Source organism: Emys orbicularis, chromosome 25 (genome assembly GCF_028017835.1).
Source record: "Emys orbicularis isolate rEmyOrb1 chromosome 25, rEmyOrb1.hap1, whole genome shotgun sequence".
Taxonomy (NCBI): Eukaryota; Metazoa; Chordata; order Testudines; family Emydidae; genus Emys; species Emys orbicularis.
The window spans coordinates 4,146,697-4,161,313 of record NC_088707.1 but is presented as its reverse complement, the minus strand read 5'-3'; the positions used below and the strand labels follow the sequence as shown (position 1 = coordinate 4,161,313).

Genomic DNA, 14,617 nt, shown 5'->3' with positions numbered 1-14,617 from the left:
ATTCCGTCTCCTTTCCTTCGGTGCTTTTGTCTCCTGGTGCTCACCCTTGGCCTACCGCCCACCCCACCCGCACAGCTCCCCTCACAAAGCTCTGGGACAAAAGAGGCCCCAGTGATGTTGCCCTCCCCCCCCCCCCCCCCCGGCAGCTAGTTAATATGTACATATTGTTTTCCTTAAGGGCCAAGCGCTAAGGGTTTTTTGGCTGTGGCCCTTTGGATCCAGCAGGCCCCAGAGCAGGAAGTCCCTCTGGCGAGGCACTAATTTCGCTTCTCACAAGTGCAGGATCCAGCGATACTCCAGGAGAGGCTCTGTGAGAGGCTCCCATTAAAATCGGGACAAGTCCCAGCTTTTCGCGACCAAGTGGCAGTAAGCATAACAGCAGCATTGTCCATTCCGACCCCCTCAAAAATCACAAGTCAGGTGCTAAAATCACGAGATGAATTTACCAGTCGTGAGATTTCAAACAGTAACACAGCTGGGGTTCTGTTTAGTGGACTGATGGTTTCTGAGCTGGCAGCGTGATGTTTCCCTCTTTCCTCCGCCACCGTGAAGGCCAGAAACTTACTTTGAAAGCAATGCTACCGTGGTCAACTTAACTATGTCGTACAGGATGTGAAATTTTTCACAGCCCTGAGCAAGGTAGCTAGGTTGATCTAAGTTTTAGGTATAGACCAGGCCTGAGAGTTTCACTTAATCACATGACTCCAGGAGCTGGGATTTTAAAACCAAACCTAATTAGCTGGCAACTCATAACAAAGTCCAAATCACCAAAGGGTGTAACTATTCTAGAGGGCGGGGAATTGCCAAGCGGGAGAAAATATAAGCAGGAAGAAGGAGAGGAAATGAAGAAAGTCTGGACAGCATAATTTGAGTGAGGTCTATGCAGGGAAGCGACAGAAGCTTCAGCATTGCGGATATTAAACCTAGAGGGTAAGGAGACGACCCACCATAACCATGATCTTCCTGGTTAGCTAGCTGCTGTGGGTGAAATTCACCCCCTGTGCAGAGAGCTGGTACAAGGCCTAGCCATCCCTCATGTCCCCTAAGCAGGACATCAGTGGGCTTAGGGATGTATTTTTACTTACTGTAAAATATATATTAAAGAGTCAGAAACCTGAGGAAGGGGTGTGGAGTGGGAAAATCAGCCACTGCTAAACCTTGATTGAGGGAGGCAGAGGCAGCATTGTCTCCTGAGGAATCCTCTCAGAGGAGAGCATTTCCTTGTTTGCCCACAGCTGGTCATTCCACTCAGCCCCCCGGCTGGGCCAATTTGTCCAGAGGAGCAGAAGATAAGGCCCCCAGCGCCAGGCAAACACGGTCATTTGCAAACCCATTAGGGGAGGCGCTAAGCATGTCCCCCTGAGGGTTTCTCAGGAGGATGAGGTGACAGGTCGGGAGCACTTAGATAAACTATCCCAAGGGACAGTCTAGGGAGCTGGGGCTAATAACATGCTGCATGGACCAAGAGGATAGCCCCGTTACATCAGGATGGGGAAACTGAGGCATGGGGAGAGGGAGTGACTCCTCCAAGGTCACACAGTGAATCAATGTAAATGAAACCCAGGAGTCCTAGCCCCCAAGTACCCTGGGCTGGAAAGCTGCTAGAAACAGCTTCTGACTGGAAATGAGCAGAAAACCAGGCCCAGCATCCAAGCATCCCCAAAGCCTAGATCCAGACTCTACGGCTACTCCTTGTTTGCTAGACCTCAAAAGATCTGCGTTCAATCCCTCTGTCTGCAACAGGCTGCCCTGTGTGACCTCAGGCAAGGCACTTTGGTGCCTTGCTCCCACTGAAGTCATTAGGAGTTAGGCACCTAAATAGCTTTGAGGATCTGTGCCTCAGTTCTTCTATCTGTGAAATGGGGGCAGTCTGTCTTGTCTATTTAGCTTGTAAATTCTTTAGGGATGGAGCTGTCTTTACAAGGCCAGGATATACTCAGGCCTGGCAGAATTCCTTTTTTACTTTTTTATAATTTTGACAGATCATATCGCTGTTTAGTTTTAAACATCGTTTTAAGCATTGTTGTTATTCTTTTCTCCTGCTGGTAATAGCTCATCTTAATTAATTAGCCTCTTAGAGTTGGTATGGCAACTTCCACCTTTTCATGTTCTCTGTATGTGTATACATATTTTCTTACTATATGTTCCATTCTGTGCATCTGATGAAGTGGGCTGTAGCCCACGAAAGCTTATGCTCAAATAAATTTGTTAGTCTCTAAGGTGCCACAAGTTCTCCTGTTCTTTTTTCTATTTCAGTTTTCAGAGTTGCGGGAAATTTGGGGGAGGGGGGGTGGAGGGAGAGACAAAAATTATTTAATGACAATAGACATTGAGATTCAAAAGCTTTCTAACCATTAAAGCACAAATTGTCACTATCACACGTCCAAATATACAAAGCAACTGTCCATAAGTTAACCTCTCCAGCAGCACTTTTCTTACTTGGCTTATCTGTCAATTTCAATTATTACCCGTGGAAATATTTTCTTCCTTGGTTTGTGTGTGTTCCGTAAAATTGACATTTCCCAGTAAAAATCGAATCCTTCCAAGCCTAGAGATAAGGCAGCTAATAATAACAATGCTGTGGCTAGCACCTTTCAGCTGTAGTGCAGACGGGGACTTTCCTGGAACGGCCGCATCCAAACATATTTCTGGTCAGAGAAGTGAAACTGACTCTCTTGTTTTCTGTTTCACTTACTGACCCAAATTTACGTGTTTTCTTTGTGGCAGTGTCTGTGCCCCTTGTATGAGCCCACGTGATGGAATTCGGCCAGGAAACCAGGGTTCAATGCCCTGACTCTTATGCAAAGCACCATGGGATCATTAATGACCATTATTACTTACTAGCTATATTAGGATAGCATCTAGCAGCCCCAGCTGAGATCAGGGCCCCAAGGTGCTGGGTGCTGCTAGATGCTCACAGAAGGAGAGAATTCGATCAGAATACGCCTGCCTGGCCCTACATTCTATGAGCCAATGTGTGTTAGGGCCTCAGACGCGTCCCCAGCACGGCCCCCATGAGCCATTGGCTCTGTGCAGTCCCAGTCCCACGCTGGATCTGCATTGAGACCTGCAATTCGCATCCCCCTCAGAAGGCATTAAGCGGCTGGACTCTGGCTAATTGGTGCAGTGCTGGAGCTGGCCGGATCCCAGGGCTGCCCCTCGTGTGCTCAGTGAGCCCAGAGCCAGACTGCCGGGGGCTTGTTTATTTGGGGGGCTGTTTTGGGAAGGCCGGTGATTATGCTAATCCTTTAACCCCTGATTGCCTCCTCCTTCCCATTAGATGGTCAAACAGCTTTAGCAGCAGGGGCTGAGATAGGCCCTGGACTATATAAACCCCGGGGGCTGGCACTGGGTTTCCTATCACTCCAAAGGGAAGATCCTCCCCCTACCATTTGCCAGATCTGCATCATGTGGGCATCTCCTGCCAGGTTCTGGCTCCTCTCCTTGCTCCTGTGGCCCCTGCCTGCTGCGGACGGCTACATCTGGGCGTGGTTGTATTCTATGCCCTACCACGCCCCAGATGAGGCCGCCCTCTCCAAAAGCTCCAGCCCCCTGGCCGACAGCAAGGAGATTGCGGTAAGCAAGGGATGGGTGGGCACTTGCCCCGCAGCCTTCAGCCTGCCTGGCTTGACTGTAGGGGACCAAGCATCAGAGCGGGGGAGGGGTCTCTATGTCTCCTTGTGAATCCTGCATCTAGCAGGCCAGCCTTTGTGGTGTAATATGGGGTGCATACGGCCAGTGGTTAGAGCCGGGGATTTTTTTGGGGTGGAGGAAAGAGTCAGAATTCCTGGATTCTATTCTCTGCTCATGGGAAGGTGTGCGCTCTATTAGCTAGAACGAGGCACCAGGACTCTTGGGTTCTATCCCTCACTGTTACTGCATGTCCTATGGCAAATCAGGGCCTCGTGAAATTAACAGGCATCTTTTCATTGACTGCACAGGCTCTGAATCTGAGATTGTAATCTCGCTCTACCTCATTTTCCCCTACTATAAAACAGATGCATTTACGGTATAGAGGTTAGCGTTGTTGGCATCCAGGCAGCTGGTCCTAGGGCAATTCCTAGCCAATGTAGCAGTACATTTGGTGCCCTTTGATAGCCTACTGCAGTGGTTTTCAACCTGTCGTCCGTGGACGCCTGGGGATCTGCAGACTATGTCTAAGATTTCCAAAGGGGTTCACACCCCCAATATAATTTTTTTAGGGATCCGCAAATGAAAAAAAAAACTTGAAAACCACTGGCCTAGTGGGTAGAGGAAAGGACTGTTGCGTGCTTTGGAAGAGCACCACCAGTCGTTGCACCAATCCTGATTCAGAGGCAGAGAAAGCAATTTTCAGGTGCTCCAGTGGCGCAATTGGTTAGCGCACAGTACTTATAAGGCAGTACTTGACTGAGCAATGCTGAGGTTGTGAGTTCAAGCCTCACCTGGAGCAGGTGTTTTATGGGTATGGAATTCTCTGGCCCATTTTTAGGAGGTCCAATGAATCCAAACAGGCAATAGAGCAGGGGTTCTCAAACTGGCGCTGGGGACCCCTCAGGGGGTAGAGAGGTTATTACATGGGGGCTTGCGAGCTGTCAGCCTCCACCCCAAACCCTGCTTTGCATCCAGCATTTATAAGGGTGTTAAATATAAAAAAAAGTGGTTTTAATTTATAAGAGGGGTCACACTCAGAGGCTTGTCATGTGAAAGGAGTCACCAGTACAAAAGTTTGAGAATTACTGCAATAGAGGGTCCCTCTGGCCTCAAAAATCGATGGACACTCACAAGAGGTGTGTGAGGCTTAAGCAATTAATGACTGTAAAACGCTTCCCTACCTGGGTGTTTTAATCCTTAAGGGGAAACAGCCACATATATCTTAGATATCGCATAATCAGTTCTTGAGCTGTGTTATTAGAAGCCCCTCAAGTTACTAATCCAGGAGGAATGTTAAAAATAGAACTAAGAGGGGAGATGCTTCCCCCCCCCCTTGTAAAAATTCTTGCAAACTAATTTTTTGTCCATGCTCATTGAAATGTTTCTTCAAAAATGTTCAGGGTTTAAGTGAAAAACCAAAAATATTAGTGGGGGGGGGGGTTGGTTTTTTGGTTTTTTTTCCCCAAAGAAACCCTCCCATGCCAAATTTCATTGAAAACTTATTTTCTGTGAAAATTTTCATTTCATCAAAAAAACCCTAAAACCCAAAACCCCCAAAACCCAATTTTTTGTTTGAAAAATGTAGACGGAAAATTTTCAGCCGATTACAGCTCAGATGTGGCTGGTCTGTTTCACTTTGTTTTCTGTTTAAGTTTCACTTCCTAGTTCTCATGCACTAGCTCAGCATTGCAATGTTTAAATCCAAACTGTACAAAACCTCACCCTGTTTTTACAGATTCTTTATAAAAGAAAACCAAGAAAACATTGCTATTCATGTCAAACTATTTTTTTTCTACTAAACCTACATTGCCGTCTATAACTTCCTAACAGCGCCTTGGTTAGAAAGAGCCTCATACACAAAAGTGCTTAAAACAAACCATAAGTTCTGGAGTGATTTATACAATGTCTCTGTCAGGAGTGGCCGGCTGGCTTTGAGCAGCTCTAACCATATGCTTAGTACAGAGGTTCTCAAGGACTTAATCATTATTTTGACTATGTAGTATTCTGATTGTGCTAAGAGCGCCAGTAACGGACCAGGTCCGTATGATGCAAAGTGTTTGGCAAACACAACAAAACATGGTCCCTCCTGCAAAGAACTCATGTGCTCAATAAATTAACCCTCACAAGCCCCTGGGAGGGAAGAATTATTAACCCCAATTTCGAGTTAGGGAAACTAAGGCCAAGTTCATGCAGCTAGTCTGGGAAGAGACCCCAGGAGTCCCATCCCAACCTTTCCTCTGCTGCTTTCCAGAGATGGGCCAAGGAGTGTGGCACCTGGATCTAGAAAATCCTTGTCAGCCAGACATCTCCGGCCAAGGTTTCCAAAAGTGACACAAGATTTTAGGTGCCCTGCGTCAAGGCACCTGGCCTGATTTGCAGGGGCTGGGCACTTACTGAATGAGACCCCTTTAAGGCATCTCCAGTGGGGAGAGAAACTGAATCCCCCTGCGCTCCACTCCCCTCCGACTCCTTCCCCGAAAACCATTGGTGGCTTTGGAAAATTGTGAGCTCTCCAGGCCTTTTCCCTTCACAGAAGGGATTGCAATTAGGATGTCCCAAAAGGTCAAAAATTGATCTGATTCTGGGTTGAAAGGTTGGTTGGGAACTCAGGGGCCTCGCCCCTGTTGCTATCACACCCTCCCATCACACCCTCCCCCAAGGTCTCAGCACCCCCCAGTGTTGGGACATTTGGAATCCAGGTTGGCTTTTCGATTGCTATGGGAAATGTGGGGATAGGAACTCAGCTGTGAGGGCTGCTTCCCCAGTCCAACCTCCCGCCCCCCGCCAAGGAAGCAGCAGGGACATGCCTTTCCCATCTGACCTTGCATCATCTCTCCCCCAGGCGGCCACAACATGTAGCCAGGACCGGCACTGTGCCCACGGGCTCTTCTGTGATAAGCACTTCCGGCTGTGCCTTCCCCTGCGCCAGGAGGGGCAGTATTGCCGCCGCGACACCCACTGCGCCAGGGGCCTGACCTGTATGTTTGGCAAGTGCCACAGGACCGTGCCGGACGGGCAGGAGGGTAAGGCATGGAGAGGAGCCACTTTCCAGGCCTGAGTCGCCCTTATCCCATCCCTGGGCTTCAGGCGTGGCCGGGGTGGAGGAGCTCCTACTGTTCTGAAGCTGAGCACTGGGCCTGCGTGGGCCCCTGGAATAAGGCGGAGCAGCCTCCCAGCTGCTGTAATTTACACCTGGCCACTGGGAGACAGAGACTAGCCATAGGGCAGGGTGCTCCAGCCACGCACCCCCAGCCCCGTGCCTCCCCTAGGAGGCAGGGCAAGGCACAGCCGTGGGGGGTCCAGCTCCTGCACCCAGAGGAGTGGGGTTTCTCTGGGCGGCTGGTCCAGGCCGCACAGACTGCAGAGGAGGAGGCCCTTGCACCACCAAGACGGGAGGGACTGGGTGCTATGCTGGGTGGGTTGGAAAGCAGCAAGAGAGGCAGGCTGTGGGGTCCCGAGCAGTGGGGGGAGGGAATGGATGAAGCCCCTCCCTGCCTGCCTAACCCTCACCCCCCCCCACCCTGTCTGCCCCCAGGTGCTCGCTGCCGGCAGGACAAGGACTGCGGCGTGGCCGCCTGCTGCGCCCGCCACCATGGCGAGCTGCTCTGCAAGAAGAGGCTGGCCTTGGACGAGAGCTGCTTTGTGCCCCAGGGAGGCCTGGCCTTCAGCATCAACCAGGTCTGCCCCTGCCAGGAGGGGCTGGTGTGCAGGACCGGGGCTGCTGGCCGAGAGTGAGTGTGGGGCACGCTCAGGGCCTGGAGGTACTGTGGAGATCCTGCCTGGTCCAGGGCAGGACTCTGGGACAAGGGGCTTTCATGCCATCAGACCTGCCGGGACAGAATACAGCAGGAGGTGCAGGGGCATTAGTGAATGCCTGGCAATTCTGGATGCATTGCCCCTGCTCTTTACTTGAAGGGGATACTGGGTTATACTGACCAGAGCAGGGGCATGGGACCCAGGACTCCTAGGTCCAAACCCAGGCTCTGGGAGGAGAGTGTGGTCTAGTGGTTAGAGAAGGGGCTTGGGAGCCAGGACTCCATCCTGCTCGCTCTGAGGGTGTGAGGTCTGGTGGTTAGAGTAGGGGAATTTTGCAGGTATTCTGGGTACTATTCCACTGACTCCTTGGGCGAGTCCCTTCCCTACTTTGTACCTCAGTTTCTCCATCTTTAAAATGGGGATAATACCCACCCACCCACCCCCAATGCATGCTGTGCAATTCCAGGGTGGGGAGGAGAAGGGCAGAACAGAAATTCCTGTTCTGAGCCTATTCACCCTCTGACCCCTGGATCGCTCCCTTCTTGTCCCCTCCAGGAAAGCGTTCGAGTATTGGCAGGATAAAAGTGACTGGAGATGCATGAAGCCCTTGCTGTAGAGAGGAGGTGACTGTGCATCCTTCCCTGAGGACAAGAGCTCTGTATTTATTCCCTGTAAATAGCATGTACATAGACCTGCTCTCAAATAAACATGTATGATCCTTCAGCACTCAGGGGCTTGGCTTTTGATCAGTGGCAGCTCTGAGCCACCAGGTTAAACCACTGAGCTATAACATGACCTGATGTTTGAAAGCATTGGCCGTTCCCTGCAATAATGCCCTGGATTTCTGCACATCGCTGTGTGTGTGTGATTGCTGTATTCTCCCATAGCGTGTGCGTGCATGGGTATAGCTTTGCTGTACTCTGTGTCTGTGTGTGTGTATTATATATGAGGAGACCTCACACTGCTTCCTATATCGCCCATGGCAATCAGTGTAGTATTGGAAGCCTGATATTTGATTACCGTTATCGGAACCTGCAGAATTCAATTTCTCTTTGTGTGGAGAGCAACACAAAGGTACATTAGCTGCTCCCAGGAAAAGAGAGAAGATAGCACCTGCAAGTGAACCAGAGATTTCTTGATCTGCAGTCAAATGCTCTACCACTGAGTTCCACATCTCCCCCGCTGCTGTACCGCTTACATTACCTGTTCATAAGGCCAGCTGGCAATAAGTCCTATCTCCTTGTTGCCTAGTGACTGTCTGGCGCAGTGTGAGCAGAGGAGATGCAGCGTGTTACAGGGCTCCGAACAAATAAGTTAGGCCTAGTAGTTCTGTTAATCAGGGAAGGCGTAGCCGAAAAGCGGCTCAATGTTACAAAGATCCAGTAGCCCCATGGCTAACACAGCTGTCCCCCTCGGCACCTGCAGGTAAATGCAGCTCAGAGCAATCCGCAGGCAGGGTTTGATTCCTAGAGAGCCTGCATTGAGAGGGGGCGCGGTTTGGAGCACGCCACCGCGTGGGTTTCGATGCCCTAGAGCGAAACCAGGGAATTTTGGTCTTTAGCACTTCGTCACAGTTCCACTGGATACGCAGTTCTGTAATTAAAACACAAGGGCCCAGAACGTCAAAGGTATTTTGGGGAGGTAAATGCCGAAATACCTTTGAGGATTTGAGCCAAGGTGCCTCTTTCATATCCCAGACTCCTAAAGCTGCAGTGCAAAGGAAGCATGCAGGTTTAGCTACCTTTGGCAGGACACCACAGCAGCACCTGCGTACAAAGTGGGGCAAGCTCAGTAGTAGAACACTTGACTACAGCTCAAGAGGTCCTGGGGTCAAATCCAAGTGCTCCTTGGATCGGACTTTTTTTTTTTTTTTACCTCTGGAAATCATGACATTAGTCTAGTGCAGTGGGGTGCGAGGCCCAGCACCCATGATGCTACCAAAATACAAGCAATAAGAAGCCATAGCACATCCCTTGAGGAGCTATTTCAGCAGTTCATCACCTATTGCCTTCACGGGGAGAGATGTGGCCTTCGGTCCCCTTTCAGTCTGATTTTTTCCCCCTAACTTCAGCTTCCAGCCCTCGGCTCTTTCTCTTTTTCTCCGCTAGATTAATAACGTTACCAGCCCCAGTGCTCACAATTCTGCAAAAATCAAGAGATTGTATTTAAAAAAGAAAAACCACTCGTGATGGTTAAGTCATTGTGGGTTCTTTGGACTTGCCTTCTGGATTTGCTGGGTCATATGTTCAAGCTTCTCTGAGGAGGTGGGTCAGCAGCAGCAGCACGGGGCTCATGTGTTGTATCTAAAGCTTATTGACTAGAGCAGGTGGGAGCAAACACAGTACACACATGAGAACACTAGAAGGCGCTCAGGCAGAGGAAGGTTCAGTACAGCAATGAAGTTAAAATGGGAACTGTTGCATTTTTGAGAGATCACATAAAGAAAGAATCTAATACAGCCCTTCTGCCCACTTGCTTATTGCAGGCACAATAGAAAATCTTAACTTCCTGCTCTGTGCTGCTGGATGTTTCTGCTAAAACACTATTAACTGTTTCACAAATAAGTTAGGCCTAGTAGTTCTGTTAATCAGGGAAGGCGTAGCCGAAAAGCGGCTCAATGTTACAAAGATCCAGTAGCCCCATGGCTAACACAGCTGTCCCCCTCGGCACCTGCAGATAAATGCAGCTCAGAGCAATCCGCAGGCAGGGTTCAGTGAAACAGTTAATAGTGTTGAGATTTAAATGAATATCAGTAGGTTCCAGAGTTAACACACCATTGATATTAATGTGAGAGTTCACACCTCTCTAAGCTATTCTCGCAGGCCACGTGCAGACTCAGGAAGAGTATGCCCCAGCAATTAAAATCAGGAAGCTTCTCTTCACAGTCAGGAACATGCTTTTTAAAAAATATTAAAGTTGGGATTCTAGACCACAGATCTGTGGCAAGAGGCAGAGTCCAGGACAAGTTCAGTGGATCTAGCTATACAGAGCCCTGCGTTTATGAGACAGCTGCTACCAGCCTCAGACACTGGGCTCTCTACCTCTCCCATGGCACCAGTGCTTGTTTACCTGTCCTCCCCTTATTAGTGGCTGAGTTGTGTTAATTAACTAATTGCTCATGTCAGAGTCATTTCCCCAGCATGTGGAGCATGGCATATTCCATGCCTTGGTGCACGAGACCAGGAGTTGAATTCCAGATCACATAACATCCAGTACTTAAGTGTAGGGTGACTATAAGTCAGGACGCCTGGGTTCCATTCCCAGGTCTCCCGGTGACTCTGTGCGACCTTGGTAAAGTCACTTAGCCCTGGCCCTATTCTGAGTCCAGCGCTCAGCCCACTAGACAGCAATGCTGACCTTCCCCCCAAAGACAAGAATCCAACAGGGGTGGGGGAAGAGCCAGGCAATATTTTTTTTAAAGGAAGACCTGAAACTGCGTTGGCTCCTTTAGTCCACTCACCTCTGTGCGAGGTGGGAACAATCACCCCTCTCTAGTCCCACGTGGGAGGCTTGGCCAGTCAATGTGCAAGTGCTTTGAGATCCGCCAGAGGGAGAGGCAGTGGGTTGCCCGGCTGGAGGCGCTGCATGTGGTGCGGTGCCGGATCAACACCTGATTATGATCAGCTGCCGCTGCACAGAGCCCTGTCCTACAAAGCACCTCCCCGTGCTTCCTGTTTATGTCTCTCTCTGTAATGTCGTTAGGCCCAGCTGCCTCATACATACAGCTGTGAGCTCATGGGGTTTCCATGCGGTCAGAGACAGAGACACACACGCACAGCTCCTCTCACATGGGAGGTAAAACTACCCCACAAGCAGGCTCCGCCCAGAGCCCCGCTGACTCAGCTCAGCTCCTAGGCCAGCAATGATCAGCTCCGTGTCGCCTGCAGCCTTTAACGCGGAGCCTGTGAGCCCAGCCCCTGGGAGAACACCCCCAGGAGCCCGGCTAGAGACCGGTCCTGCTGGCCACCTGACCGGCAATAGTGCAAAGTGCGCAAGAAGCACTCACCCACTCCTGTCACGCAACGGGCTCCGCATGCCCTGTCCCCCATATCTCCTGGCTCCTGTACAGAGGGACTGCCCTATGCACCACTCAACTGGCCACAACCAGCACGGGGCAGGCTACCATCCCACCGCAAGATACAAATCAGGTGACTGACCCGCGGAATCGCCCGACAGGAAGGGCCACAGGGCGAGTGACAACAAGTTATCCAGCATCCTCGACTTGAACCTCTTCCGATCTAAATAAAACTTTTTAAGGCGTCAGATTCTGCCCCTCCTGCTCGTTAACCCTTTCTGAGCTGGACAGTGGAAGATATGGGACTGCAAGGAAGGGCGGGCTAGAAATGGCCGACAGAGGCCTGGAATCTTGTCATTGAACTTTGCTGCTGCCAACCAGGGTCCCAAAGGGGGCAACGCCCAGCAGGCCACGTGTGCAATGGGATGGGTTTCTGTGGTGCTGATCGAAGGCAATGGGAGAAACGGACAGCTCAGACAAAACCACACTGGTGGAATGTGTCAGCTTTAAGAAATGGCGTTGGGGGGGGGGCGTGCTGTATCTCAGGAACCCCTTGTTCCACTGACCCCAAATTTGGATCACTAATCCTCTCCTGCACCCCCATGAGGCATACCACATTTTACGGCAATCCAAGCCAGCCTGTGGATTTTGGTGCCCTTCAAAGAAGAGTCCTTTAAACAACACGGCCTTCGCTACCTTAACTACATCAGAGCTGGCGCTCTGCTAGAATGCAGAATTTGGCATGCAAACGTCAGGGGTTTCCTGCCTTACCAATGAACGCTAGAACTAAACAGGAATATAATCCTCTTGGGCTCATGCTCTGTGCTGGAACCAGGAACAGTGATGTGTGTGTTTCAATGGTGCTTACAGACCCCGGTTGAGATCGGAATGCCCCTGTGCTGAGCGCGGCCCATAAGTATAGTAAGACAGGCTCCCACCCTAGAGAGCTAAATATCAATAAGGCAGGGGCCAGCTTTCCCTAGACTGAAATGAGCTCCCCCGTCAGGAAATTAACTCCCTCACCTTCCACTCGAAGTGCCAGGTGCATTTCTTTGACCTGCCCATCTGCAACATAAAAACAGAGCAACAGGCACAGATCTATTAATAACAATTTTCCAAAATAAAACACTCCACTGCACACACACACTTCTCCCCCCATGGGGAGCGGATGAAAGAACAAAACACATGACAGACGTTAGTCATGTTGCTTAATGCACTACTGGAAAGGGCTCCGATGTCATTGTGATGAGCACAATATATAAAGAAAACAAATAGACACACAGGGATCAAGTTGGAGGAAGGGTTTTTTATACCCATTTCACAGATGGAGGAACTGAGGTCCAGATCTTCAAAGATATTTAGGCACCTAACTCCAATTGAATCCATGGAAGTTAGGCGCCTAAACTCCTTTTAGGATCTGGGCCTAATTGACTTGCCCAAGATCTCACAGGCAGTCTGCGGCAGAGCTAGGAATTAAACCCATATCTCCTGGATCGCAGCCCAGCGCCTTATCCACAAGGATGGAAAAGCTAATAAAAGACAAGACCCCGATCATGCAAAAAATTAAATAGCGGAGCCTTTAATCACGTATAAAATACAAGACACGAGTTTTATAAAAAATACAGAACTGGAGAGTCAAATGGATCATCCCAGAAATGGTAAAAACCCCATCTGAGCCCAAGGCAGGAAGCTGTGATGCGCTGTCCCGCTCCTCTGAGCCTGGCAGGGGGCCTGTGCAAATGCAAATTCATGGGACAAGTTTAATTTGTTAAAAGCACTTAACTGAAGAAGATTCGTTAAGGGGCTGATCCAGAGCCCAATGGATTCAACGGGCACCTTTCCAGTGGGTTTTGGGGTCACACCAGTTTAGAGCATTGCACCGGAGAACAGTGGAATCCCTGATAGTGACCCCCCCCCCACGTCCTTTGTGCTTATACAGCATCCTTCACATCCAGGGATTCCAGGTCACTCTACAAAGGCAGGCACTTGCCAACAGGGTAAACTGAGGTACAGAAGAGCTAAGTCTTTCCCCGCAAGTCTGCAAGAGCAGAACCCAGGCGGGTCTCCCTGACCGTCAGCTCCTGCTGCCTCCGGAGTGAGACTCGATCTTCAGTACAAATGGGACACGGGCTGGATAGGTCAGACCCAAACATCCCTGAGTCCGGATCCAGAGTTTGGATTTGGTCCTGATGCCAGGTCCCACACGGATTGAGCAGCCTTGGATCTGGCCCTGCTGGGCCTGACCCATTAGCGCCTCCTGGTGGAAGAGGTGGGAATGAACTGTCGTGAAGGGGGAAATTTGCTCCCCGGGGCAGCTCTTCCCACCCATGCGTATTTCCCCACCCTCACTGAATCCCTGCCCTCCAACAGTGCTGGAGGAGGGGCCTGAATCCAGATCTGTGTCCTTGCTCCGGGGCCATGGCAGAAGAGAGAAATACTCAGGAACAGAGCCATGGAGCCGGCCCTTTCCTGCTTATGTTAAAACATATAAAATACAAGATGGTCAAGGCCTCGATCAGATGGGCCAAGGGAAAGCACCAATGGTAGGAAACATCCAGTGTGCGCTGGTCGATGCGTCGCTGAGCGACCCAGGGATGATCGCAGAGCAAATCCTGGGAAACGTCAGTGTCCCGAAGGTTTCGGATCCTCGCCCCGAACACCACCCGAGTTTGGAGAAGAGCATGGGCAACGCAGAGGGGCACCGGGGTTTAAAGGTTATTACCCCCCTCCCCAGCCCTCTAGCAAAGTTTATCCCCAATCCCCATCTGAAGACCTAAGGCATTTCCTGTTAACCGGACTCCGGAGGGTGAGGCTCTTCTTTCATAGCTTATTGGTAAATCTGCTGGAAGCTGCACTGGGCCTGCGTGTGCGTAAAATTCCCATGCTCCAGGCTTCTTTGTTCCAGCTTTTACTTAAGTGCAGGCCTGGAGCAGATGTGATCCAGAAGAGAGATGACCCAGAACCGATTCCCCTCAGAGACACGATCCAGAACGGACCCACCACCCAGCAGATACGATCCAGATTCCTTCCGGACATGCAATCCAGGAGGGACCAGCTCCCACGCTGACCCGGGCTCGGAAACACACTGTCCGTACAAAATCCCAGCTTCAGCTGCTTTAGAAGGAAAGTACAGGCTGAAACTCACATGTATAAAAAAATAAATAAGATGCTGGAGAGCTTTGCACTGTTCCGTCATATGTCTGGCCAGATGTG

At 50.4% G+C, this 14,617-nt stretch overlaps 1 protein-coding gene and 1 non-coding gene across 2 annotated transcripts; both read left to right on the top strand.

Moving 5' to 3' along the window:
• The first annotated feature begins 3,408 nt into the window (after positions 1-3,408).
• On the top strand, positions 3,409-8,005 carry LOC135894681 (dickkopf-related protein 3-like). Its single transcript, XM_065422817.1, has 4 exons — positions 3,409-3,576; positions 6,476-6,656; positions 7,169-7,364; positions 7,945-8,005. The coding sequence occupies exons 1-4, from the start codon at positions 3,409-3,411 to the stop codon at positions 8,003-8,005; spliced, it is 606 nt and encodes a 201-aa protein (XP_065278889.1).
• On the top strand, positions 4,339-4,432 carry TRNAI-UAU (transfer RNA isoleucine (anticodon UAU)). Its single transcript has 2 exons — positions 4,339-4,376; positions 4,397-4,432. It is a non-coding gene; the product is annotated as a tRNA-Ile (tRNA).
• Positions 8,006-14,617: the final 6,612 nt, after the last annotated feature.